General features: G+C 44.4%; 1 protein-coding gene across 1 annotated transcript in view; it reads left to right on the forward strand.

The window, feature by feature from the left end:
* The window catches only part of LOC138548428 (toll-like receptor 11), a 68,431-nt gene that overhangs the window by 34,800 nt on the left and 7,857 nt on the right, over positions 1-25,774 (forward strand). The window contains exon 2 of the mRNA XM_069642279.1: positions 23,467-23,522. Within this exon, the coding sequence (XP_069498380.1) occupies positions 23,467-23,522 (56 nt within the window). The remainder of the gene's footprint in view (positions 1-23,466; positions 23,523-25,774) is intronic.

Here is a 25,774-nt window from a genome sequence, read left to right on the forward strand (position 1 = left end):
TCATAGCATGCTCTCTGACTTTTTGAATTTCCCCTTTCAAAGTATACCACTTTGTTTCTTCACTAGGCCAATCTGTGGTAATGGGGTATTTACGTTACATGCTTGGGCTGCTAGGTGCAACAAAGACACCTGTGCATCTTGACCATTGTTATCAGGGGGCGGCCCTGCCCTTAAGACCTCCTGTACATTGGTGTCAGTTGACAAGGGTAGAAAACGCTGTGAGTCCGTGGAATCTACCAAAAACCCTGCAGCGCCCCCATCTAGCAATCTCACCATCCATGTCAATAAAGGTTCCCCTGATTTTTGCCTCAAATGGGTAATAATTTCCCCAACCTCCTGCTGGGTGTAATCCTCCAGCATGGTTAAATCCACAACTCCGTCTGCAGGATTCTGCGGGTGGGGTCCGGCTCGCCGTCTTCTAACTGGCTTAGCCGCCACTGTTTTCTGCTTCATTTCCATTTTGGGGTCAGACTCATTTGCGGAACTACTCTCTAGACTGGTTGAGTCAAAAATATCACCATCCCACTTATCCGGATCCCATTCCACACCGGCGGTAGCGATTACAGCTGCCACCTTTCTTTTGTTGACCCCTTCCCTTCTTTTCCTATACTTATACCGGGCTACTCTGACTGCTGCCCTCTCGGCCACAGCCTGAAATGTGTCAGCCTTATCTTTAAAAAGTTTCATTTGAATCTGCTGCATTAACGCAGTCTGCCTTTCTGCAGCCAGCTCTCTTTCTAATCGCAAAACCTCATTTTTCATTTCCACCTTCATTTGATGTATTTTCCTATAAGCATGCAAAAGAACCCAACCTCGCCTACCTAATGCAGCGCATTCTCTGCCACGTTCCACTGGGACTTGTTGCATTACATCAGACGGATAAGCATCTCCCAATCCCTGATCCCATGTTTCACTTAGCCCTGCACCGCATGCCCACGCCTGGGCCAATTTATCATATGGATTCTTAGTCCAGCCTGGAATGCTAACAGCAGAACATTCACCGCCAGCGGTAACGCTCTTTTTCTTGAACAAACTACTCATTATTGCAAACAAAACAAAACCTCTTTATATCTATATATTTTTTTTTCTTTCCACACTGCAATCACTCCCACAAGCACGCACACACCGGCAAAAGAAAAAAAACAGCTTAACACAGTTCAACACTCACTGCCAAATCACTTTCGCTTGCAAGGTAACCGAATCCTATCTACGTCCAAACAGATTCTTGAATATTTGGAACAATTCATCACAAATATCCTGTTCGTGACGCCAAAAATGTATTGCTCTTCCAGAGTGCACAGAAAATCATAAATCACCAATGCAATTACGGAGCCAATACTTTGAACGCAGTATGACGCAATAACTTGCATCCACACACTCTTAGAAAATAATGAGCACTTATACGGCTATTTATTCAAAGCTTAGAAGCAACCAGTGATAACATAGAAATAAATCACAGAAGAAGCAAAGAATTCAAAAGGAAATACATCACGATGAGCGTAACTGGATTCCTCATCTCGCCAGAAGCAGCTGGAAGACCCCGATAACAGCCAGGCCGAGAGCACAACAGCCCACACGTATGCCGGACGAAAGCGTCCTCCTCCGGCTGAAGTCTCACCTGACCGCTCAAGGGTTCCGCATATATGCACACTGCAAAAAGGGGTGGCGATTTCTCAAACCTTCTGGCAACACGCTTGCGCATTGATGAGCAGCCGTTAGTTGCCAGCTGGGTCAACCGACAGTACCCTCAAGAAGCAAAGTGCCTCCCTCCTCTAAAAACAAGCACCAAGAAAAACAGTCCCATAGCTCATAACAAGACATTACAAAGTTAGCTTTCCCAGCAGAAATGTCCTTGACTTCATACTAGGTTTGCAAAGCATGTTTTCTTCAGCACCGTGAATCTAACTCTCAGCAAAATGCGTGCAGCTTTTCACTGCGGCATGAAGTAAATATCCATCATGGCTCCGAGCGCTCCCAGAATGCACTGCGCACCAGCGCCATGTTTTAGCTCAAGCATAACAACCAGCTTGCTGGTGCGGTCGTCACAGTGAAGAACACGGTTTCACAGAAAATCCAGAAAACCAGGGTAACTTACAAACAATTTTGTTTACGAAAAGTGTTTTGGGCTGGTGTTGTCTTCATAACATGTTTTTTTAATCTAAAGTGCTATATACTGTATGTTGGATTTACATTGAACATGTTTTTATAACCCATCTCCTAGAGGCCCAGAAGGAAAAGAAGTATAAAGACAAAGACAACAAATGAACCTGAAGATGCTGCTTGCCAAAAAGATTTCACCATGGAGCAACTATTATTTGAGGTGCAGCGTGGCCCAGTCAATAAGCAGACTCGAGATGCGTATGCCGAATGGCCAGGAAATAAATTGAATGCGACCGGCGAAGCAAGCAAAGTGTTGTTGGACCATTGCTACAATGCGAGAACTCAACAAGATGAAACTGAATATAATGAAGATGCTTTTGAATTACTCGCTGACCACGTTACACAATCTACACCCGCAAAAAAAGGGCCACCCAATAAACAATCGACATTGATGGTTTCTCCAATTCGTGTGCAAATAACACAAGCTGGAATAACAGACACTGAAGCCTCAACACGATTAACCGAGGAACTTGCCAAAGATCTCGACTTCAGTGTGGTCAGTTTGGGCGATTTGTCCACCACAGTTGAGTCACAAACCACATTCATGCAGGACGATAGTCTAATAAAGGAGCACAAATACATTGTATTCGACAGCTGCCTGGTAGAGATTATACTGATGCTGAAATGTGTCCATCCAGCGAGGGGGGGAGGTATGCGGGCAGCCATTGGAGAATGTGACTCGTGTATCACAAGGCACTAACCTGAAAATCCAAGCCACCTGTGGCCAGCTCCATGCTACATTTTCATGGTCCGCTCAACCGATGCTGGGCAAAGTGCCAGCTGGAAATCTACTGTGTGCAGCAGCTTTACTTTTCAGTGGCTCTACTTTTAATAAGTTGTCTGACTTAGAACAAATATTTGTATCAACATAACAATTGCCCTTAATAGATGATGTCTCAGATTGTAAGACATAACACAGAGCGATAAGTTCTGGAAATGGCAGTACACACCAGCACTCTTATGCATCTGTGGTTCTCCCCACTAATGCTTTCGCATGTAGATCAAATGGCTTACACTTACGTGGATACAAAATCAGTAAAAACATCTCAAAACCACCCTGTAACTTTCACAAGAGGCATACAAATGGGCCTATAAAGGAATTAGAAGACTCAATGGAGGCCTCTTGATCATAATCTTTAGCTGAACTGAACAAAAGAGTCTTTGATAGGTTCAAAATATAAGTGTGCGAGGCACGGATTGGCTCACAAAGAGAACGGCAGCGATACAAACAGGATCAAAACATTCAATGGTGATCACCCGACTTACTCCAAGCTGCATATTGTCTAGATTGAAACCACACTCAAGCTTTGCAAGGCCAGTACCAATAAGTGGAAATAGCCATGTGCTGTTCCATTCTCCTCCCGCAGATCAATGTTAATAAAAGGTTAGTTAAAATCGACTGCAGTTTTTGATACCGTGATGCCACAGGACCATTGCTCCACCACTAAATGCTAAGCAGTCCAAACAGCCAGCGATGCAACTCTGATTCACTCCTACACCAGGAAGTCAGGAAATAGCATAACTAGTTGAAAATGTGTTTCCCGCATTCAGTCTACTTTACTTTGCAGCTGGAGTGTATATTTTGACAAAATCAAAAATGTGGAGAAAACGTTTTATCGAAAACCATGAATAAAAAATAGGAATTGACAGAGCCAGGGTGAATGTTTCTGCATTAGCACCATTATCAGAACCGAAACATGTGACATGTTAAGTTGGGCTACATAAGAGTATTGTCTTAATTTTGTAATATAGAATGGCATGACACACGTTTTTTGGATTTGGATACAATGTAGCTCAAGTATATGAGAAATTGAAATAATAAGATCGATAGGTAGGTAATTGGTGGCATGAAAGGAGAATGAGAGCGCCACATGTATTAGGTATTAATAAGGCACATTTGGTGTTGTTTTGGCGATGTTATATTACATGTCTAAATATGGTAAAGATGGTTGTATGGAGTCAGATGTTTAAAATAAAACATTTTTTAAAACAATTTCAAGAAATGTATATTTAAATATAATGGATTGTGTCATTTTTGCATTTTCATTATGGATGAAATAAATATTAACAAACTAAATGTTTCTGTCTGAGAATTCAAAATATCTATTTTGTATGTTGCATTTGTGTGTTGTGAAAGTGGCCCAAGATGGAACAGGTAGTCCATCCTGCAAGGTGGCCTGGAAGAGGACAAGGAAAACCGCAGGTTTGGATTCCAAGTGCCCTAGAAGAAACCGGGGCAAGGACAAAGGAACCCTGCTCCCCCCACCCTCCAGCCTACTTCTGCAGGAGTCTGTCCTGATACATTCTGATTTCATCATCACTGTCTTGTGGCCAATGCTGGATTTGACTTTTATTGACTTCATTGATTCACGGTGCGTCACCTTTTCTCAACTCTCATGCTGGACTTCCTTTGCATCTTGTACTCATGGTGGCCCATCTTCATCTTGTATCCTGGCTTGCAATATTATGTGTTACTACTGACTTCTGCAATTGTATTCACTCTCCCCTCTTGCTTCTCCACTCTTTTTTACTGCTTGCTCTCTGTTCTCTCCTCCTCTCCCTTTCTCCCTTTTCCTATCTCCTCCCCTCCTCCCCTTACTTTCTTCTATGCACTTACTCTATCAGAATTGTCCTGTACCTAGTATGATAGCAACCTCGTCTGTCTCCTCTTCCCTCCCCTTACTTGTCCCACCCCGCCTCCAGCACTATCTGAAATGTTGTCAGACCTACTATGATAGTCGCATGTTTTGTACCTCCCCTCCCTTACTGCACCCCTCTCCCTCACCTTTTGTTTTTTTCCGGCTCTACCAGCAATGTCGTCAGGCCTAGTACGGTAGTCGCCTGTCTGTTTCCATTTCCTTTCCACTATCCACCTCCCTTCCTTCTCTATGTCTTGCACTATCTGACATGTCGTCAGGCTGATTATGATAGTTAATTTCACATCCTTACTGTTCATGGCCTGTATGAATGTCATTGTTTTTTCCCTTGTTCCCTCCCTTACCTTGAAGAGCTTTGAAAGATATTGTGTATAGGCGCGATATAAATAAACTATTGTATCATATCATTTCACAGTCCGGCCAACATAGCCCAACCAAGTCCTCAGCAGCAGCAGTCCTTCTTCACAGCAGTCATCCAGAGATTCAGATAAGAACCTAAGGAATGGACATGGACTGCTACTGAGGGCTGCTACTGATAACACATCAGTTGTTAGCTTAAGCCCTCCAATCACACACGGGACAGACATGCAAAAGTCTTGGTGCCCAGCCAGTAAGGAGGTCTCTAAAAAATTATACACAGGTCCAATCACACAGGATGTGCTAAGGTCTGCCTGCAGCAGAAAACCAATATAACCCTGTCTAAATCACTTTAGAGGGTGCCTTGCTGGACTGACAGTGAACACACATCAGCACAACTGCCATATTAGACCTGCCTTGTTGTCCTCAGAGACAAATAGATTCCCCAAAACAAAGTGGGCAGAAATGGGGCTTAGAAAATACTCCAGTACCCCAATGGCTACCACACTGGTACGTTGGTCTATTAATACTTTAGGAATGACTAAAACCATTGGTGAAGCCATAGGTCAATGCTGCTGCCACCACCCTACTCCACAGCACACTTGGGTGCATAAAAAGCATGCCTGGCCCGGTCGGTATATGGGCTACCATGGCAGCATATCACAATACAATGTACGTGGCTACAGTAGAAACCCCTGTCACCACTAAATAAATTAACAAAGCTGGTGAAGCCAGAAAAATTCAAGCAAAACGTTTAGGGCACAGATAAAGTGGGCCCAGAGAATGACAAAAACAAAATTCTACCCTAAAAGTGAACAATGTGCATCTAAGAACAAAAACACCAGTGTATTTGATATTGCCTGAAAGTGTTTAGAAGAATACATAAACACAAGGGCTTGTTTTATTTAATGAGAAGTCCAAGTAGCATGCTGGGCATTTATAAAAAGAAAATGTGCACAGTGTTGCATGGAAATGTACATGGATGTCATTTCACCAAAATGCCAGGATTAGCGGAAGTGACATCAAACAACCCTTCACCTTCACAGGAAGTGATGTTGTAAAAGCAAAAGGAAATATCGAGGCTGAGTACCCCAAAAGGAAATATACCAAACACGGGCTTATAAAGATTCACAGATCTTTATACTAAAACTGTACAGTTTACAAGGAAACAAAGCTATCTGGCCCTCAGTACATCACAGCGAATTCCAGCCCTTTCGGTGTGAGAAGTGAGAGGTACTGGACGGCTAAACAGTTGCACATTTTATACATTTCCAATCACAATGTCCAGCCCCTCTACAGGTTAATTATACACGGTCTAGAGTTCGTGCCAAGTTCACTTCTGGTTTGTCCAACTATATGCATGTGGATCATCTTCAGTTTGCATATAAACAAGTTACAATGGCAACAGTGTATTCTCGGATTTAACAATAAGCCTTAACACATGTCCTATACAATGCAGTTCAGCTAGTGTCCACGTTTAGTATTTGTACAACATTGTACTCGATGTATGTCTGTGGATCACACTATTTGGTGCAGACAATCCTCTGTCTACAAGTCAGGAATGGGACAAAGTCTCTTTACTTAACCCAAAACATTCGGCCAACGGACAGTTTGAACATTAACTTTCGTACAAAGTTCAGGTCGGCTCAGTTACAAGCGGGAAACACTTTCCACCATTTTAGAACACAGAATTACTTTGGAATAGAAATCAAAATGGCGGACGGACCTAAAATGGCGGCGAAGTCGATCTAACATCGGAACTTTGCAACGCCGTTTTCTTTGCAGAGTGACTGGGCTTAGGACAATATATACCATAAAGGAGGCACAATATAATATCTCATTTAACAAACCCTCCTTTTGGCCTAAGCCAAGCGCTAAACTACTTCTAGTCTCTTTACGAATAACTCCACGTATCAATGTCCATGCATCCTGAATCACTATCGGAGATATCGATCGCCATGAGGTCAGATACTGAGATTTCCTTCAGCACGAATTCATTAGATATTTTCTCTGGGGTGTATACCGTGTGCCCTAATGTACCCATCGCTTGTGCACAACATCCTCTTAACATCGAACACATACCAGGAAGACATTGTATACAACAACAGAAAAACACCAGAATACCTAAAATAATCAGCAAGACCGAAAGTAGCTTCCATCCCCAAGATTGCAAGAAGTCCCAGAACCAAGTGCTAAGTCCCGAGTTTCCCCCATGAACATGCACTTCTGAACTGAGAACGTGCAAATTTTGTATCGCCCTAAAGATAGTTGGGGAGGAATCTGGTGCGAAAACACAGCAAGCGGACTCCACTAATTTACAAACCCCACCACGCTCAGCCAGGATGACGTGCAATGCCATCCGGTTCTGAAGTGCCACTAAACGTATTGCTTTTTGTTCTAAAGTCATGTTATAGAGTATGTCAGTGGTCCGGTTGATGGTCCTCTCCAGTACTCTCGCTAGTCTTCTGATATCTTCAGAGTTCAGTATTTGCCCCCAAATTGTCACAAAGGATTTAGCTACATCGCCCAGAACTTGTGCTGAAGTATCGCCATTCTCGTTATTCTGTGGAAGAGCCTTTAAAATTTCTACCATGGAAATGCTACATTACCGCAAACAAAGAAGACAGGTTCGCCTACATACAAGGGTCTGTCCTCACTAGTCAAATTTGCAACGTTGGCGCAACCCTTAAAATCACCCATTGACTGAGTACCATTCCTCTGTATGCAGAAAGAAACTGAATCGGGGCTGTGGTTAACAGTATAAGAAGGTGGCGTGGCATCCCTGTTGCATATAGGAGCCATCTTGAAAGAGATCAAAGATTGAAAAGGACGGGACAGTCTATCAGAAGGCCTAATAGAAGCAACATTAGGCTTGTTCCTATTCGCAAAGAGTGAGCATCCCAGGGGCATTCGAACACGTTTCTCAAAATCATTCAAGTTAGTTCCATCAAAGTTCCCCGGGATGCTATCGTTCCATCGGCCAAAGAACAGTGCCCTTAGAGAAGCATAGCATGCAGTAGTCAAAGGTAAAGGATGAATATACCAACCCAGCCCCTTATCCCCATGTTGCGGTAAATGCGAGCAGACATAACAATTGAATTTATTAAAAATGGCATGTGTGGCGTTCATTATGAGTAATAGAGTATTGTTATGGTAACTCTGTCTGTTCCGAGAGTCTCTAGGAGATAGAGTGTGCAGATGCACGAAAGGTGTAGAAACAGTGGGTACATTTTCAGTGGGTAACAAATTTTCAAGCGGATGTACTTCTTCCAGATACCAAAATCCTAAGGCAATGACTATTGTAAAACCAGTTAACACAATCACAAGACAACAATACGTTTTCGGGGCCCACGCATTTGATTGTTCATTTTTACGATCGGTCACACAGTCTCTTATCTGATCCTTAAGAGTGGGAGCGGTTGTAGGCATTGTATCTTCAAACGAATACACCAAAGTTAATGTGCTGGGGATCTCCAGATTGAGCATCTTTTTAGTCCTTTCACAAACCCAAGGCAACAGAATCCCCTCATGTACAAAGATCTGGCCAAAGAGACAAGCCCTCTGATGATTTTCCTCGATGGCACATCCGAACCGTGCAGTAAGTCTATTTCCTCGGACGCAAATCGAACCTTGTGATCTCTGGTACTGAGTGATCCGCAAACAATGTGTCGTTACTTCCTGATGGAAGTGGTGAAAAAGGAACTGTTGGAGAGTGTGGAGATGAAGCGGCTGTTTCCCCAGGCCCCACGGGTTCAGGGAGAGTCTCTGATGCACTCTCAAGGCTGTTTGATGCTTCGTGATCGCTGGTTACGGTATTGGTGAGGGGTTCTGTGTCTTCTGTTTCGTGTGGCAAAGGGAAAGGAATCCTCTTGATGTGGCACGCGTCGATCCAGTGCTTCCTGCCCTCCACTCGCACTGCTGTCTGTGTGACCAGGAGAACTTGGTGCGGGCCTCGCCAGCGAGGTGCGAGACAAGAAGATCGTTCAAACGACTTGATGAGGACCCATCTCCCTGGCCGTATGTTGTGGCCTGGGCCCTCGTACCTGACAGGTAAAGTCTCTCGCACCTGGTGGTAAATCAAATACATATTTTTAGTTAACTGTCCACAATAGTCAGAAAGAAGTACATGCTCAACATCTCGTAACGAACAGGGTTTCGGCAAATTCCAAATGTTTGCTGGCCTACCCATGACCACCTCAAATGGAGAGAGCCAAGTCTTAGTTTGAGGGGTCGTTCTCATAGACAATAACACGAACGGTAAGGCGTCTGGCCATTTCAGTTTGGTGCCGGCACACGTCTTAGCGAGCTTTTTATTGATGATGCCTTTGCGTCTTCTACTAAACCAGCACTCTGAGCGTGTCTGGCCGAATGGAACCGTTTATCGATCTGTAATCCCGCGCATATCTGCAGAATTACAGCAGCGATAAAATGTGGACCATTGTCTGACCAGATGACCCTTGGCAAACTGAACCTAGGAAAATATTCCTTCAGCATGGTCTTCACTGTTGTCATAGTTGTGGCATCTTTGACAGGAAAGGCTTCAACCGCTTTAACTAAAAGTGCAGATAACCACTAGTACGTACTTGTAGTTATTGCAACGCTCCATTTCAATGAAATCGAAGTGTTTTACCTCGAAGGGGACAGAAGGTGGACCAAAGCTACCCCTAGTAGTCGATGTGCCCTTTCCCACATTATGCTGCAAACAAATCATACACCCCTGGACAAACCGATCGGCTACTTTAGAGATTTTATCATTTACCCACACATTCTGCAACATTCTGGTGACTTTTCGTGCACAAAAATGGGTGGGACCCTGAGCCATAGCGACCATCATCGTAACGTATGCATCAGGCAGTAACCATTTCCCTTCTACTTTGTCCGCCCAACACCCGTCATCATCCAATTTTGCCAAACCCTCAGCCCATTTCTTAGATTCCTCTAACGTGGCATCAGCCTGAATATCTTTCACAGATTCAATACCCTCATCCAAAGTACAGGCATTTGTGGTTTCTCTTGAAGTATACATTTCTGAAGAGAGATCACTGGCAGTCTGTTTGGCTATCTGGTCAGCAAAACCGTTCCCTTTTCCTACATTATCTATGATCTTCTGATGCGCTGCGCATTTCATAATTGCTAGCTGAATAGGGAGTGCAAGCGCTGAGAGTAACCGTACTATCAAGGAGCCATACTGGATTTTAGTGCCATGTGAAGTCAAGAAACCTTGTTCTGCCCAAAGTCTGCCGAAGTTGTGAACCACCCCAAAGGCATACTGACTGTCAGTACATATATTTACGGTAAGCCCTTCGGAAAGTTCACAAGCTCGGATCAATGCTATAATCTCTGCGGCCTGCGCGGAGTTATGCGTGATTCTTTTGGTCTCCACGGCCGTGCTCAATGTAGTGATTGCATAAGCAGTTGTGGATGTACCATACGGGAGTTTGGAACAGGAGCCATCACAAAACAACTCCCCTTATGGATTATTCAAAGGAGTATCTTTTAGATCGATTCTTCCTTTTGTCTCTTGCTCTGTAGTGTAAAGGCAGTCATGTGACTCTTCGTCACTGCAAGCAGTACCTTGCGGGAAAGGTAAAAGTTCAGCCGGATTAAGAATACAACACCTCTTTATTTGAATATGTGGTGCAAACAAGATCAATTCGTATCTCGTTAATCGTGCAGAGGTGAGGTGTTGTGTTTGTGTTCTGTTTAATAGAACTTCCACAGAGTGAGGTACCATCAGGGTTAAAGCATGGCCTAGGACCGTTCCCTCCCTCTGTTTTACAGACGCAGCAGCAGCAGCGACAGCTCTCAAACATCTTGGGAAAGGGCATGCAATAGGATCAAGGGCGGAAGAAAAGCAGCCGCACGGTCTATTCTTCCCTCCATGTTCCTGCGTTAATACAGCCAAAGCACATCCATCACGTTCATGCACATACAACACGAAGGCCTTTTCATAGTTTTGTGTGCCCAAAACTGGTGCCGAGCACAATGCAGTCTTGAGCAGATCAAATGCTTGCAGGTGTTCCAAGTTCCACAGCAATGGCGAAGAAATGCCCTTCTTCGTCAAAGCCAACATTGGTTTAATCACTAAGGAGAAGTTTGGGATCCACTGCCTACAGTAAGAAGCCATTCCTATCAAGGCTCTGACTTCCTTCTGTGTGTTTGGGACAGACATGCTAGAAATTATTTTTATTCGCTCAGGTGTCAACCTTCTTCCCTCCTTTGATAGGAGATAGCCTAAATAAGCGACCTCCTGTCGACAATACTGAAACTTTTTAAGTGAAGCTTTGTGTTCTTGTCGTGCTAAGTGGATAAGCAACAACACGGTGGCCTTCTTACAAACGCTCTCTGAGTCAGCAACTAAGAGTAGATCGTTGACATACTGAAGCAGTGTACATGTAGTGGGCAACTCGAGTGTATCGAGCTGCTCTTTCAAAGCCCTACAGTAAATACTAGGACTCTCCGTGTAACCTTGCAGCGCACGGGTTAAGGTAAACGAGCGTCCCCCTAAGGTGAAAGCGAACAACTATCTAATGTCTTTATGTATAGGAATACTAAAGAAGGCTTTCTTTAGATCCACAACACTAAAGTGAGTAGCTGAAGCCGGAATCATAGTTAATATTGTTGTCACATCAGGCACAATGGGAAATTGTGGAGCAACAATCTTATTGATGGCACGTAAATCAATAATGAAACGGAAAGGAATTTCATTATCGCCTTTTTTGTACACAGGCAAAATCAGACTATTGCACAAACTACCTGCAATTTCTTCAATCACCCCACGATGCACAAAATCGGAGACTATGCATTTCAAAGCTTGCTCACCATCGACCGAGATCTTATACTGCGAACCTGCTGTAACCTGTAACCCTCCCAAACATGCACCCGTAAGCCCTTGGGAAAGGTGCGCAATAGAAATAAATAAATACAAATATGTGGCAACTTTACTCCATGTTTCAGAATAATCTTAACGGGCTCAATTTGCAAAACACTGACATCATTATCATCAATTGCCCACAAACACTCCAGAACATTACTGAATTCTGGCGGCAAAGGTCTGGTCAAGAACTGAGAGACAGAAAGTTGCTGTGGTGAAATCGTTAAACGCACTCCATCAGAAGAACAATGAATTACCGCATTTAATTGTTTCAACAGATTCAACCCCAACATATTCTCTCCGCAATTCGTAGTCAAAAGGAATGGACAATGTTCCGTAAATGGACCCAAGGTAATCGGTACCGGTGAAGAAACCGGATAGACTACTGATGTGCCAGAAAACCCTACAAAAACATTTGTTGGCCCTGACAGTGGAATGTTTGGAACCCATGAATGGTCAATGGAACACTTCTGTGCCCCTGTATCTATCAAGAATAGATGTTTCCTATTTCCCACTACCATCTCAACGTAGGGACCTTTCTGATTAACGGGAATAGGCGTTGGTTCCAAACCCTGCTTCGGGCAATCCTAGCGAAACAGAATGTCGTCAAAAGGAAGTTCTTCAGAGAGGTAAGCAGCAGAAGGATGATCAAAAATGTTTCTATTATCCACACTCAATGCCTGATTGTCCTGTGAAAAAGGTTGCTGCGAATCTTACGCAAACTGACTTCTACCAGGACCCTCTGCTCCAGGGCGGCCTCTGGATCATCTACCCATATTACCAAATGTGTTATTCGACCCTGCTGGAGGATCGGGCATTGTGCACGCCAATGACCCTCTTGTCTGCAATAAGCACACTGGTTTATGTTTACAGGACCCAATGGCGCATTTCCCTGCAGAACATACCGACCCCTAAATTGCGAATTACCCCCTCTAGGGCCTCTAACAATGTGCTGCAATAGAACTTTTGTTTTTAAGTCTCCTTTTCTCTTTTCAAATCTTTCTTTTTCGTTATTGGCATGATTCTCATAGTACTGAGCCATATGCAATACTTCTGATTGAGTCTTCGCTTGCCAAGCGCTCTCTGAGGACATAATTTGCGACTGGATGTCAGGCAGCAATCCACACACAAATTTGTCCACAAATAATCGTTTCCCAGACTCTGTGCTCAAATCTTGTCTACTGAAATCTGAAAACACCTGTTCGAACCAATTAAAGAACTCGGTAGCACCCTCAGACTTTCCTTGGACACAGGCAGTAAGCTTGTCCCAAATGATCCTTCTTTCAGGAATTATAGCTTTCAACTTTGTAACTATTCTATCAGGCAAAGTCAGTATTACCTGTGGTGGTCTCTCGCCAGCTGGCCTTTCTCTATCTAGTCTAACCATGTTATCCCATGTATCTCCTAACCCTGGTACATCATCTACAAATCTACAATCCTAATCTGTTCCACAAATCAATAGGTAGGAGTACAGGAAATAAAAAATCAATATCACTTAAGGTAAATACTGATGACTGCAAGACTGACTCTATTTCTTTATAGAACCCTGTCGGATTTTTCCTAATATCGGGAATAGATTGTTTAATGGTGTTCACTTCCTGTCTCGAAAACGGGACGTGGACAAACTGCCACACATAATGTGCAGGGATATCTTAAGCAGGTGTACCTGCTGCAACATTATCAGGAATCTCAACTTTTGGAACAAATGTCGGAGGAACCTCTCTCATAGGCAACTGAGAAGTAGGCAACTCCAAACGCTTACTGAGCAACAGAGCTAGATCGAGCGCTAAAGCAGCTGAAGAAGTGTCAAACGAAAAAGCTCTCTTATAAATATTCAACAATTCTGCGGGACAACAAATCTTTCTTTTTATACATTCATCCTGCAGGTACTCTACCATTACCTGTATCACTTTCCTCTGCATTTCTGGCGTATACTGACTATACGTGTCATATACTTCAACGGGAGTTATCAACATGTCTGAAATCCACCTAATCGCATCTTTTGTACAAATTCGCGTTTCCTCATTTATCGATTTACGACAAGGAAAGAACCGTTTCTGTACTAACATAGCGTCCAAACTATCACCATCTACATCTTCATTCCGTAACCTTTCCAACTCCCTTCTATACTCAAAAACCCTCTCGACGTGCTCATATACTTTCTCCGCAGTATCTCTAGAAAATGCTAAAATATTCAGAACCCTTAACCCTTGTGGGAGATCTATATCATTTAACCTGTTCCACATTATACGCAAATGGACTCCCAATCCTTCAATAAAAACGTTTTTCTCAGGAAAATTGTCTAAGTTAGAGAGTGTGGCAAAAACATCAGCTTGTTCACCCTTCTCCATGCAATGTCTAGCCCATGCAGTCAATTCACGCTTTCTCTCTGGAGACAAATTATTACGAGTTACAACCCATGATCCTGCTCCCTGATCAACTACAAGCGGCACAGAACAACTTGGAAGAGGGAGAGTAGGCAAATCTTGTACATTCGGTAACAGAGGTGCTATCACTGGTGCAGCAGGCAAACCCACCGGACCCGTAGCAGCAGGCAAAGGTGGAGGAGCAGGTGGAGGAGCAAAGACAAGAGGAGGAACAACAGCCGGAGGAAGAGGAACATTAAGAGGAGCAATAGGAGGAGCAGGAGGAGCTATGGGAGGAGGAATAACAGCAGGAAGAGGAACATACAGAGGTGGTGCAGTGGCACCAGGCCTTCGTTCATTTAGAAGTTTGTGAATCAGCTCATCAGATACATGAAAGTCTTTAGAAGGATACATTTTCTGGATACCAAGTGAAAAAGCCCTATCCATATTCCTAACTGACTCAGACTGTTTATTCTGATCATATAACAATGCTTTTTCGGCGTTTGTCATATGACGGCGCACATGTTTCTCCCTACTCTTAAGTTGCTGCATAGCTTCTTTCTTCCAATTCTGTAATACATCAAATGCTGCAGGTCTAGCCTTTTTCTTTAATAATATGGATTCTAAGTATTCAATACGAGGAATTTCAAAACTACCATTGATTGGCCACTGAAATTCAGAAGCATGTCTAGTTTGTCTGTGGCAAATATCATTAAACACTATACTACCAATGCCGTGCTTACAGTACATAGTACACACTGGCGACCCCTCCATTGGCGCCGGTCAGCCAAATTCCAAAGATTGTCTGTCACTGTGGAATAACGCCCTGAAGCAGGCAGACAATTTCCGAGGCATATCAGAATACTGGTGTTACCTGGTCAATAATTGCACTTGCAAGTGTAATACGCCAAAACAAATTATCAGGATACTTAAGAATCGGGCCATGACTCACCTGATCAAATCCTAAGGAGGTCCGATTGGATTTCAAAGAACTAACAAAGGTCCCATGTGGTTGGTGATTTCGGCAAATCTGGCCTCCTTAATATATGGACCCTTGTCAAGATGCCATCTCGGACCGCGTGCTCACCGTCCAGGGATTGGGTCGTGCAGCGCTGCTGAGGTATCGCGTCTCATCCAAGAAAGGGGCCCCCTTTTACACCATCCGATCCCGGTCCGATAGCCGCGTCAACCTTCAAGGAGATGGCATCAATCTTGAGGGTCCCTATTCGGGCGCCATCTGTAAAAGCAAAAGGAAATATCGGGGCTGAGTACCCCAAAAGGAAATACACCAAACACGGGCTTATAAAGATTCACAGATCTTTATTCTAAAACTGTACAGTTTACAAAGAAACAAAGTATCAGATAGCTATCTGGCCCTCAGTACATTAAAGCGAATACCAGCCCTTTCGGTGTGAGAAGTGAGAGGTACTGGACGTCTAAACAGTTGCACATTTTATACGTTTCCAATCACAATGTCCAGCCCCTCACAGGTTAATTATACACGGTCTAGAGTTTGTGCCGAGTTCACTTCTGGTTTGTCCAACTATATGCATGGGGATCATCTTCAGTTTGCATATAAACAAGTTACAATTGCAACAGTGTATTCTCGGATTTAACAATAAGCCTTAACACATGTCCTATACAATGCAGTTCAGCTAGTGTCCACGTTTAGTATTTGTACAACATTGTACTCGATGTATGTCTGTGGATCACACTATTTGGTGCAGACAATCCTCTGTCTACAAGTCAGGAATGGGACAAGGTCTCTTTACTTAACCCAAACATTCGGCCAACGGACAGTTTGAACATTAACTTTCATACAAAGTTCAGGACGGCTCAGTTACAAGCGGGAAACACTGTCCACCATTTTAGAACACAGAATTACTTTGGAATAGAAACTTTGCAACGCGGTTTTCTTCGCAGAGCGACTGGGCTTAGGCCAATATATACAATAAAGGAGGCACAATATAATATCTCGTTTAACAATGTCATTTGACACATCCCCAAAGTGACATCATAGGAAGCGATGGCACACGTCCTTTCACCCCTTGACAAAACAGGAAGTGGCATTAAATAGCATTGTTCCCAAGTACACTACAAAAATATGATTACGATATCACTGTAATGTGAAATACATTTAATACAAGAATAGATTGCCATATGTATCATTAATATCAGTGTGTATGGCCCATATTACCACATTACTGTGAATGCAAGCAGACGACCAAGGCCAAATAATGATGATGCGTTATTATATAGCACTTATGTTCAAGCGCTTTATATAGAACAAATGTACATTACAATATCACCCAACCTGTGTTGGTACTCATGGATCCACTTCAGAAGGATGAAAGGCTGAGTTGGCCTTGCTGGATTTCGATCCGACAACCTGCAAATCACACACACATCACAGCAGTGAGCGCTCAACCCACTGAGCTATCTTACCGGCTATAGTACAATTAGCAATTACATGCCTGAATGTTCTCAAAATCAGAAAGCAAATTACATCCACTACAATTACTTTAATCGTAGTGGATACATTAAAATGAGTAACTGTGAACGCAGGCAGCTCATCTGCAGGTCTCGGGCCAAATTTGGCCACATGTCAAGCTAGCGTGGATCTACTTTTCACGTTTCAATGGTTTGCAAAATACATACCATTGGGAGGGTTCATTACCTCAGACATTCAAGCAAACATCCTGAACAGCATGCCCGGGAGATCGAAAAAATAAAGGGTCACTTTTACATTAGTGGAACCCCCTGTTTTTTTGTGTTTTTTTTAAGAGGCCTGAATGCGAAATCAAGACACTCCAGAAAGAAGGAGCCACATGGTGCTGGCCACAGCCCAGTAACTTTGGTTTGTGGGTAGCCACGGAGACCACAGAGGTAGCAAGGGAGACCACAGGGGCCACAACTGCGACCACTGACGACCCCCAAATGACGTCCCTGGAAATTCATGCGAGCGTCTTATCTCATCAGCTGGCTGTTCCGGTGTTGAAGGAAAGCTGTGTAATAGGTCCTTTGGGAGACTGTGCAGTGAGAGCTCAAGAACACCTGTTGCAGCAGGTGATGGTGAATGCGGAGCTTGAGTTATCAATGTCATGGGTTGCGATGCAACTGTGAAAGGAAAAGTTCCATGTGATCGAATGACTATGCAGTCGAAAAACATGCAGCTCGCCAGGTGGAACATTGCTTATTTGGCTGTCTGCATTGCACCACGGGCTCGAATAAACGAACACGAGCTAATTATTTTTGTAAAAAATTGTTCTCCAATTTTGTTACGTACTGAGCAATTATAGTGTTTGGCTATACAATATCTGACGTCTATGTTCACGGTACTTACTACATAGGACTCTTTACGAGTGTGGTAAATATGGAGTTACCACCTCTTTTAACGCTCTTCCGCATTACAGGTAACAGGAAGTGGGCGCTTATTTCCCAGGTCCTAATTTCGCCAGATGAGTTGCCAATATGAACCAGTGCTAATTCCCCCAGCAGTAATTCACTGGCAGAATAAGCTACCAGAAATAAAAATCGACTATATTACAAGGTGAACTACCACCAAACACCCACCAAAAACAGGCAGTAATTCTTCCAAAAACACAGTGCAGTAATACCCACCAGGTGGAGCTAAATGTATTTATTTTTATTTGTTGGTTATTTCTAATGTGCACTATGCAGCATACGTTGTTTCAAGGTGCATCAAGACAAGGATGGGGAAGGGGAAGAGGCATAAAACAAGAACATACACATTCTTAAAAGGTCTTGAAACATTCGGAATGTGCAAGTGCTGAAGAATGCGAACAGGGGAGATTGAGAGGAAGGAAGTGCAGGAGGGGGAGGAAGGGTGGAAACACAATAAAAAGCTTTCCTACGAGGCCATGAGGCGATTTGTATTGTGCAAGTGCTGAGATGTGAAAAAGGAGGAGATGGAGGAGGAAGGGAAGTGAAGGAGGAGAGGAAGGAGAGAGGAACAATGAAGGACAAGTTGAAAAAGTCCAAGAACAAATAGGTAAAATGCATTGTGGAAAAGATTATGACAATCAGGTATGAATGAATGGAGACTAGACCAGCCGTGCCACATGAATAAGGGGCTACATCAGTCTAGAAGACAAGCAGTTATAACAAGATAGAGATGAAAGAATGTAGCCTGGAGAAGCTGCACCTCGAGGAGTGAGGGGCTTCATCAAGTGTAAAGAAATTAAATGGGCGCACTGTCAGGTAGAGCAGTGAATTCAGTTCAAAAGTGGATGCAGAGAGTGTGGGGCTGCAAGTGAATCGGACACAATGAACAATGACATGGCTCAAGTGAAAAAGTGGGTGCATATCTTGGGAAAGACTCACCACGTGGTGACAGGGGCTACATCAAGTAACAACACAAGGACAACAGTGAAACACAACAAGATTTCAGATTCAGTTGGTGGTTGCAGGAGGGTGAAATGCAAAACATGCAAGGTTTCAAGTCAAACAGTGTTTCTAAAACACTCAAGGTTTCAAGTCAAACGGTGGTTGCAGGCAGGTGAAATGCAAAACATGCAAGTTTTCAAGACAACAAAGGTTGCGGGTTGCAAAGTTGTGAGTAAGAAGGCATAGTGATTAATGGGGAGGCTGAAGAGAACACAGAGCAGGTTTGGGAGTAACAGCCAAGAGGTTGCGGCAACAGGGCACACAAAAGGTAAATGGGCAAGTAAGGGCTAGAAGGAGGAGGTGATGGAGCAATAAGGGGTGGGAGAGGAAGCATGCACAAGAGAAACGACACAGGCGGGGAGTAAATCTGAGCACGGTCATATCCAGAGGTAACAGAAGGGATGGTGAGATGTGCAGCAGAGGGAAAGCCAAACCAAGTTGAAGAAGGTTTTAGGGGGAGATCACAGCACAGGACTGGAAGAGAGATCAGTAAATTAAAGGGGGGACGCAATATGTATTGAAACATAATGGCAAGCCACATCTGAGGGTGAGAAGGCTACCACGGGCATGCTAGCAAGGGCACAATCTGTAGCAGAGGAAACACACCCAAGATAACCCTCCCAGGTTATCTTGGGCTCGTTCTCCTCTCCCACCTCTATCTCCAGCTGTGGCGTCCCCAAGGGCTCCAACCTTTATCCCATGCTCTTCAAAGTCTATCTCACTCCATTTGCTCACCTTATTTCCTCGTTCTCCCCCACTTCTAGCGTTATGCAGATGACACCCAACTCTTCACCAAACTTCCCTCTGAACCTCTCGCTACTTCCTCTAGCATTCCTGACTGCCTATCTGCTATCCAGTCCTGCTGTGCTTCTATTTCTGCCTCAATGCCAGCAAGACTGAGATCCTTCCTATTGGGATTCCTGCTCCCTCTTGCCTCTCTTCACTCTAGCCACTCCCTATGGGCTCTCCCCCTTCTCCTTCAGCCGAAGAATGGAGGTCTGCAGACGGACCTCCTTTTCCTACGGTATGAAGAAAGCGCAGTACCAAAAACAGCTGGAAGAGAAACTTGGTGAAGATATGAGTGAGGAAGCAAGACAGACAACAGGAACAAGGAGGCAGAAGGGCTAACACCATGGCTCTGTCAGCACTCAACCAGGCACAGACAGGCAAGATCCTTTAATGAGGGCCTTCTGTGGGATGTCGCCATAAAGCCAGCCTGCTGTAAATCAAAGCAGCATTTTGTTAGGCAACCCACCAATCATGAGGCACGAGTGGCTGCCACTTATGTAGCAAAGGGTTAAGATTGTCGCGGACCAGCACATCTGCGATCTCGATGGTCTGAGGCAGTTGAATGTGGCAATTTTAAAGCGGAGAAAGAGCTAACAATGAAATGTACCGCATCGGACCCTTCCTGCGATGCGGTCTGCTCCAGGAGGGGCTTGGATGCCTGGCTCCTGGTGTTGTTGGAGAGTGCAGAATGCCCAGACAAGCGAGGGCCTTTTATGGGGGCCTTGTGTGGGAGATCGCCGGCAGGCTAGCTGGCTTAAAATTAAAGCAGTATTTTGTTAGACAGACCACCTATCAGGAGGCATGAGTGGCTGCCATAGATGTAGCAAAGTGGGAAAATCATTGTGGGCCTGCAAATCTGCGGTCTTGATGGTCGGAGGCAGTTGACAGCATCTGGCCCCTCCTGCGATGCCGTCTGCTGCAGGAGGCGCTCGAATGCCTGACTCCTGGCTTTGTCAGAGAGTGCACCCAGGTGATGGAACTGAATCCACAAGTGCACCTAATAGGCCCTGAAAGGGTAAGCAAGATCCCATCTTCCCCAAATGCACTTCCAAACCACATATAGCCACTAGCAGTAGAGAAATGTGAGCTCTGGATATCTTCTGCTGTTAATTGAGCTCCAGAGGCGTGCACACCGGCAGTGTCTCATTATACAATCTGCACAAAGGTAGAGGAGATGTAAGTAGAGAGCCCATAACATGGGTCAGGCCATCACACTGGTCACTCACTGATGGGCAGCTATGTTCACTGTGCCACCTGGACAGAGAGACGATAGCTGAGCTACTCACCCTGATACAAACAGATGTAGAGAGCAGGATCAACATAAGAACACCCACACCACCATTGTTGAAGCTTGTGTCGGTGCTCACTTTTTCACCACAGGCAATTTCCAGCACACTGCTCGCATGCTGCATGGCATATCACAGCACGTGTTTTCCATAGTGCTTGGACAGGTGCGAGATGTACTCCCACCGCGTGCATCCCGGCACATCCCCCTGCCCACCATCACAGCAGATATAAACGCTACAAAAGCAAGATTCTGTGCAAATGCCCACTTCCCAAAATGCCATTGGCGCCCTGGACCGTACACATATCACTTCAGTGGCCCTCGAGTTGTATTGCACCCCGAAACAACAGCATTCCCTAAACGTACAGTTGACCTGCGGTGCTAGCATGAGCCGCTGGTGTGCCCTTTCCCCATTCCACCCATGGTCCTGTGGAATGGTACACTGCCTGCATACATGAAGACCTACAGAATACAATGGTTATCGATCCGGTGTAAATAAAAACACCATCAAATCAATCATACATGTTCATAAGTTGGAAGGGAAAGAATGACTGGGTGTGGTGTGCACTTACTGAATTCAAATGTTATGTATGATCATTCAAAGTCATTTGAGGGACAAACCTGCCCTTGCAAACACCACATAAGAGGTTCCACACTACCTGCCATGCCCCTGCATGCCAACAAGCATGCATGAAAGAAATGCATAATCCCACATGTGCAAAGATTGGGCAACAGGTACCACAATGGCGATGGTACAACAGGTACCACAATGGCGATGGTACAGATCTCAAGCGGAACATGACCTTGCAGCACAGAAAGGTAGCATTGTAATGTAGGCAGCACCACATTTCCAATTTCTAACTGCATGATCTTTATCACAAATAGTAAATAAAGATCAAAAAGCATAACAGAGTGCATGGATGTGTGCCAAGCACTTACCATTCACTAAGAACATCGCCATTAGCACTCCACTAACAGCGTATAGTTGCTACGTATGTTGAGTCACTGTTGTTGGAAAAGGGGGGATACCCTAATGAAATACAGCATGTAGCTCCTTATTTCTTAAGGCACAACATAACTGGGGGACACAGACGCCAGTGGTGGAATTTGCAATGTTGCCATACTGTTAGGAGTGTTAGGCTTTGAAGGAAGGGAGGTGTTAAGGGCGATGCTCCGTCCTCTTGGAGTATGTATGATGAGTGCCTGAGTAGTGATGTGTTGAATGGAGTGTTTGGGTATGATTGTGTGGAATGCTGTGTGGTGAGTGTTCTGCCCAGGTACACTTGAGATTATGTAGCCTGGGTGGTGGGAGCCAGTGGGCTCCACTCTGATCCTGCAATTACTGAAGAATCTCCAGATGACACCTAATTAAAGAAACATGAAGTATTCCTGGCCTCCAGCGTATCCTTTGACCTAGAGACCCTACCTAGGGTCATAACTTAAATTAGCGACGAGGTGGTCTTGATGGGAACCCAAGAGAAGAAGCTAAGAAGCTACTGAAACTACTGACAGGTACCTGTGTGTTTGGGGCCAGAGGGAGTGAAGAGAAAGGAGAAAGGAGACTGATTAAGGAGAAAGGAGACTGCTGCGGACGGTGCAGCACAGGATCAAAAGACATTGGAAATAGGGGAGGAGCCCACTGCCCCCCATGATGAGTCCCACCACTCAGGGGCGAGAAAGTGCTTAGTTATGGCTTCCAGGGAGAAGCAGGGAGAGAGACTATCCTGGAAGAGAGACTGTCCTGCAAGCGCCAGTGTTGGAGGACCACCCAGGGGAACAGAGAGACTGGCACAGAAGGCCCCTGATGGATGCAAGGGTGCCAAAGATTGCCCCACCTGGCACCAGAGAGTTGGAGGGGTACCAGGGTTAAAGCAGAACGAAGTTGGCTGTCACCCATGGGCTTTTTAATGCAATAACTGAGAAGGGAGCGTAACTGAGAACAGCTTGTTGTGCGCCTTTGGACATCAGAGAGTGCTTACTGTTGCACCTGAAGGAATGTACAGGCATTCAGAGTGTCGGGCTGCGGCGACTGTTGAGCCTGCGGAGCTCTGCTCAGTCGGTTTCCAAAGGAGCATGTGATGACATCAGATGCCGCAGGCGGGAGTCGGTGATGAATGGAATGCCGAGCTCCAAATGTTCTTGGGCCCGACGAGTGTTGGCGTTCAGTTGCTTCACGGCGACCAATCTCATGGTTACAAGAAAGCACCTGGCGACGTGACTAAAACGTCTCCAGAAAACATGTCTTATTGGGGCTGGCTGACAATGTGCCAGGAAGGAATTGTTGCAACTTGAGGTTGGGTGTTGCATGGCATCTTAAGGGTGTCGGATGATGCTATTGCCAGGTTTCAACTACGTGCTGCATCGTGCACGGGTTTTTAGATTCTACTTGGTGGAGATGTGGGTAGACTGTGCCAGGCAGTGTGGGCGGACGTGAGGAAAGCAGGTCCGTTAGGGAGTTTTCCTGAACGTACTGTTAAGAAGTGAACTGTTCATCAGGATCGATGGATGTGGGACCAATCCATCCGGCCATGTCCACTTAAGGTCTTGAACCTTATGTGTACATTTCGGCAGGAGTCAAGAGCGTGCAACGGCTCCAGGAGGGCAAAGGAATCATTGATGGTGGCAAGGTAACGATGTAGTGTCCCCTGACATTGATGTGACAGACTTATAATACGTTATGGATGCCAGGTAGTTTCCAAATACGTTATTTCTGATGTTACAGAAGAGTAATTGTAAAGAAAGAGTAGGTTTGAATATATATAGTTCTTGCACGCATTGCTCTTACAAATGGAAATGTTTTAATGTTTATGGTGCGCTGCGTTATAGTGAGAGAATTTGGTAATTGGTGACAGGTTTTTGCTACTCTGTGTGGATGTGAATGACGCGGATGGTTAGTATTGTGTAAACGTTTGAGTTTTGTGGTTTTTCAGGTTGTTGATGCTGCGAATCAGGAACTTGGTATTAGGAAGGTCTGCCTGAAATAGTGGTCATGTTAGAGTTAACGCTTTGAGGTTTTTCAGGCAACACTACATCCTGGACTATGATATACCATATTGTTCCCCCTATGTAACTTGTGAAGTTGTATGAGAATGCATGCTTGTGTATTTGTGCTAGCTAACGCTTTGAGGAATTTCAGGTCATTTAAATTGCACTCAAATGGCAACATGGACTTTTAGGGTTTCATTGGTAAAAACAGGTGTTTTTAAATGTATAAACTTAAAGTTTGGGAAATGTTAAAGTATTATGCTACACTTTCTAAAAACTCTGTGGTTATGTAAATTTGGTGTGCGTCATTAGCATGGCTGTGTGTTACCCATTAATGTGTTTTATGAGCATGGGTGTGTGTTACCCATTAATGTGTTTTGTGAGCATGGCTGTGTGTTGCCCATTAATGTGTTATGTGAGCATGGCTGTGTGTTGCCCATTAATGTGTTTTATGAGCATAGGTGTGTGTTGCACATTGAAGTGTGTTATGAGCATGGGTGTGTGTTGCAAATTGAAGTGTGTTATGAGCATGGGTGTGTATTGCCCATTAAAGTGTGTTATGAGCATGGGTGTGTGTTGCCCATTTAAGTGTGTTATGAGCATGGGTGTGTGTGGCCCATTTAAGTGTGTTATGAGCATGGGTGTGTGTTACCCATTAATGTGTTTTGTGAGCATGGCTGTGTGTTGCCCATTAATGTGTTTTGTGAGCATGGGTGTGTGTTACCCATTAATGTGTTTTGTGAGCATGGCTTTGTGTTGCCCATTAATGTGTTTTATGAGCATGGGTGTGTGTTACCCATTAATGTGTTTTGTGAGCATGGCTGTGTATTGCCCATTAGTGTGTGTTATGAGCATGGGTGTGTGTTGCCCATTTAAGTGTGTTATGAGCATGGGTGTGTGTTACCCATTAATGTGTTTTGTGAGCATGGCTGTGTGTTGCCCATTAATGTGTTTTATGAGCATGGGTGTGTGTTACCCATTAATGTGTTATGTGAGCATGGCTGTGTGTTGCCCATTAATGTGTTTTATGAGCATGGGTGTGTGTTGCAAATTGAAGTGTGTTATGAGCATGGGTGTGTATTGCCCATTAAAGTGTGTTATGAGCATGGGTGTGTGTTGCCCATTTAAGTGTGTTATGAGAATGGGTGTGTGTGGCCCATTGATGTGTATTACAAGTATGGGTGTGTATGGCCCATTTAAGTGTGTTATGAGCATGGGTGTGTGTTACCCATTAATGTGTTTTGTGAGCATGGCTGTGTGTTGCCCATTAATGTGTTTTATGAGCATGGGTGTGTGTTACCCATTGATGTGTTTTGTGAGCATGGCTGTGTATTGCCCATTAAAGTGTGTTATGAGCATGGCTGTGTGTGGCCCATTGATGTGTATTACAAGTATGGGTGTGTATGGCCCATTAATGTGTTTTATGAGCATGGGTGTGTGTTGCCCATTTAAGTGTGTTATGAGCATGGCTGTGTGTGGCCCATTGATGTGTATTACAAGTATGGGTGTGTATGGCCCATTTAAGTGTGTTATGAGCATGGGTGTGTGTTGCACATTGAAGTGTGTTATGAGCATGGGTGTGTGTTGCACATTGAAGTGTGTTATGAGCATGGGTGTGTATTGCCCATTAAAGTGTGTTATGAGCATGGGTGTGTGTGGCCCATTTAAGTGTGTTATGAGCATGGGTGTGTGTTACCAATTAATGTGTTTTGTGAGCATGGCTGTGTGTTGCCCATTAATGTGTTTTATGAGCATGGGTGTGTGTTACCCATTAATGTGTTTTGTGAGCATGGCTGTGTGTTGCCCATTAATGTGTTTTATGAGCATGGGTGTGTGTTACCCATTAATGTGTTTTGTGAGCATGGCTGTGTGTTGCCCATTAATGTGTTTTATG

The sequence above is a fragment of the Ambystoma mexicanum genome, chromosome 1p (assembly GCF_040938575.1).
Source record: "Ambystoma mexicanum isolate Mex_15411 chromosome 1p, UKY_AmexF1_1, whole genome shotgun sequence".
Lineage (NCBI taxonomy): Eukaryota > Metazoa > Chordata > Amphibia > Caudata > Ambystomatidae > Ambystoma > Ambystoma mexicanum.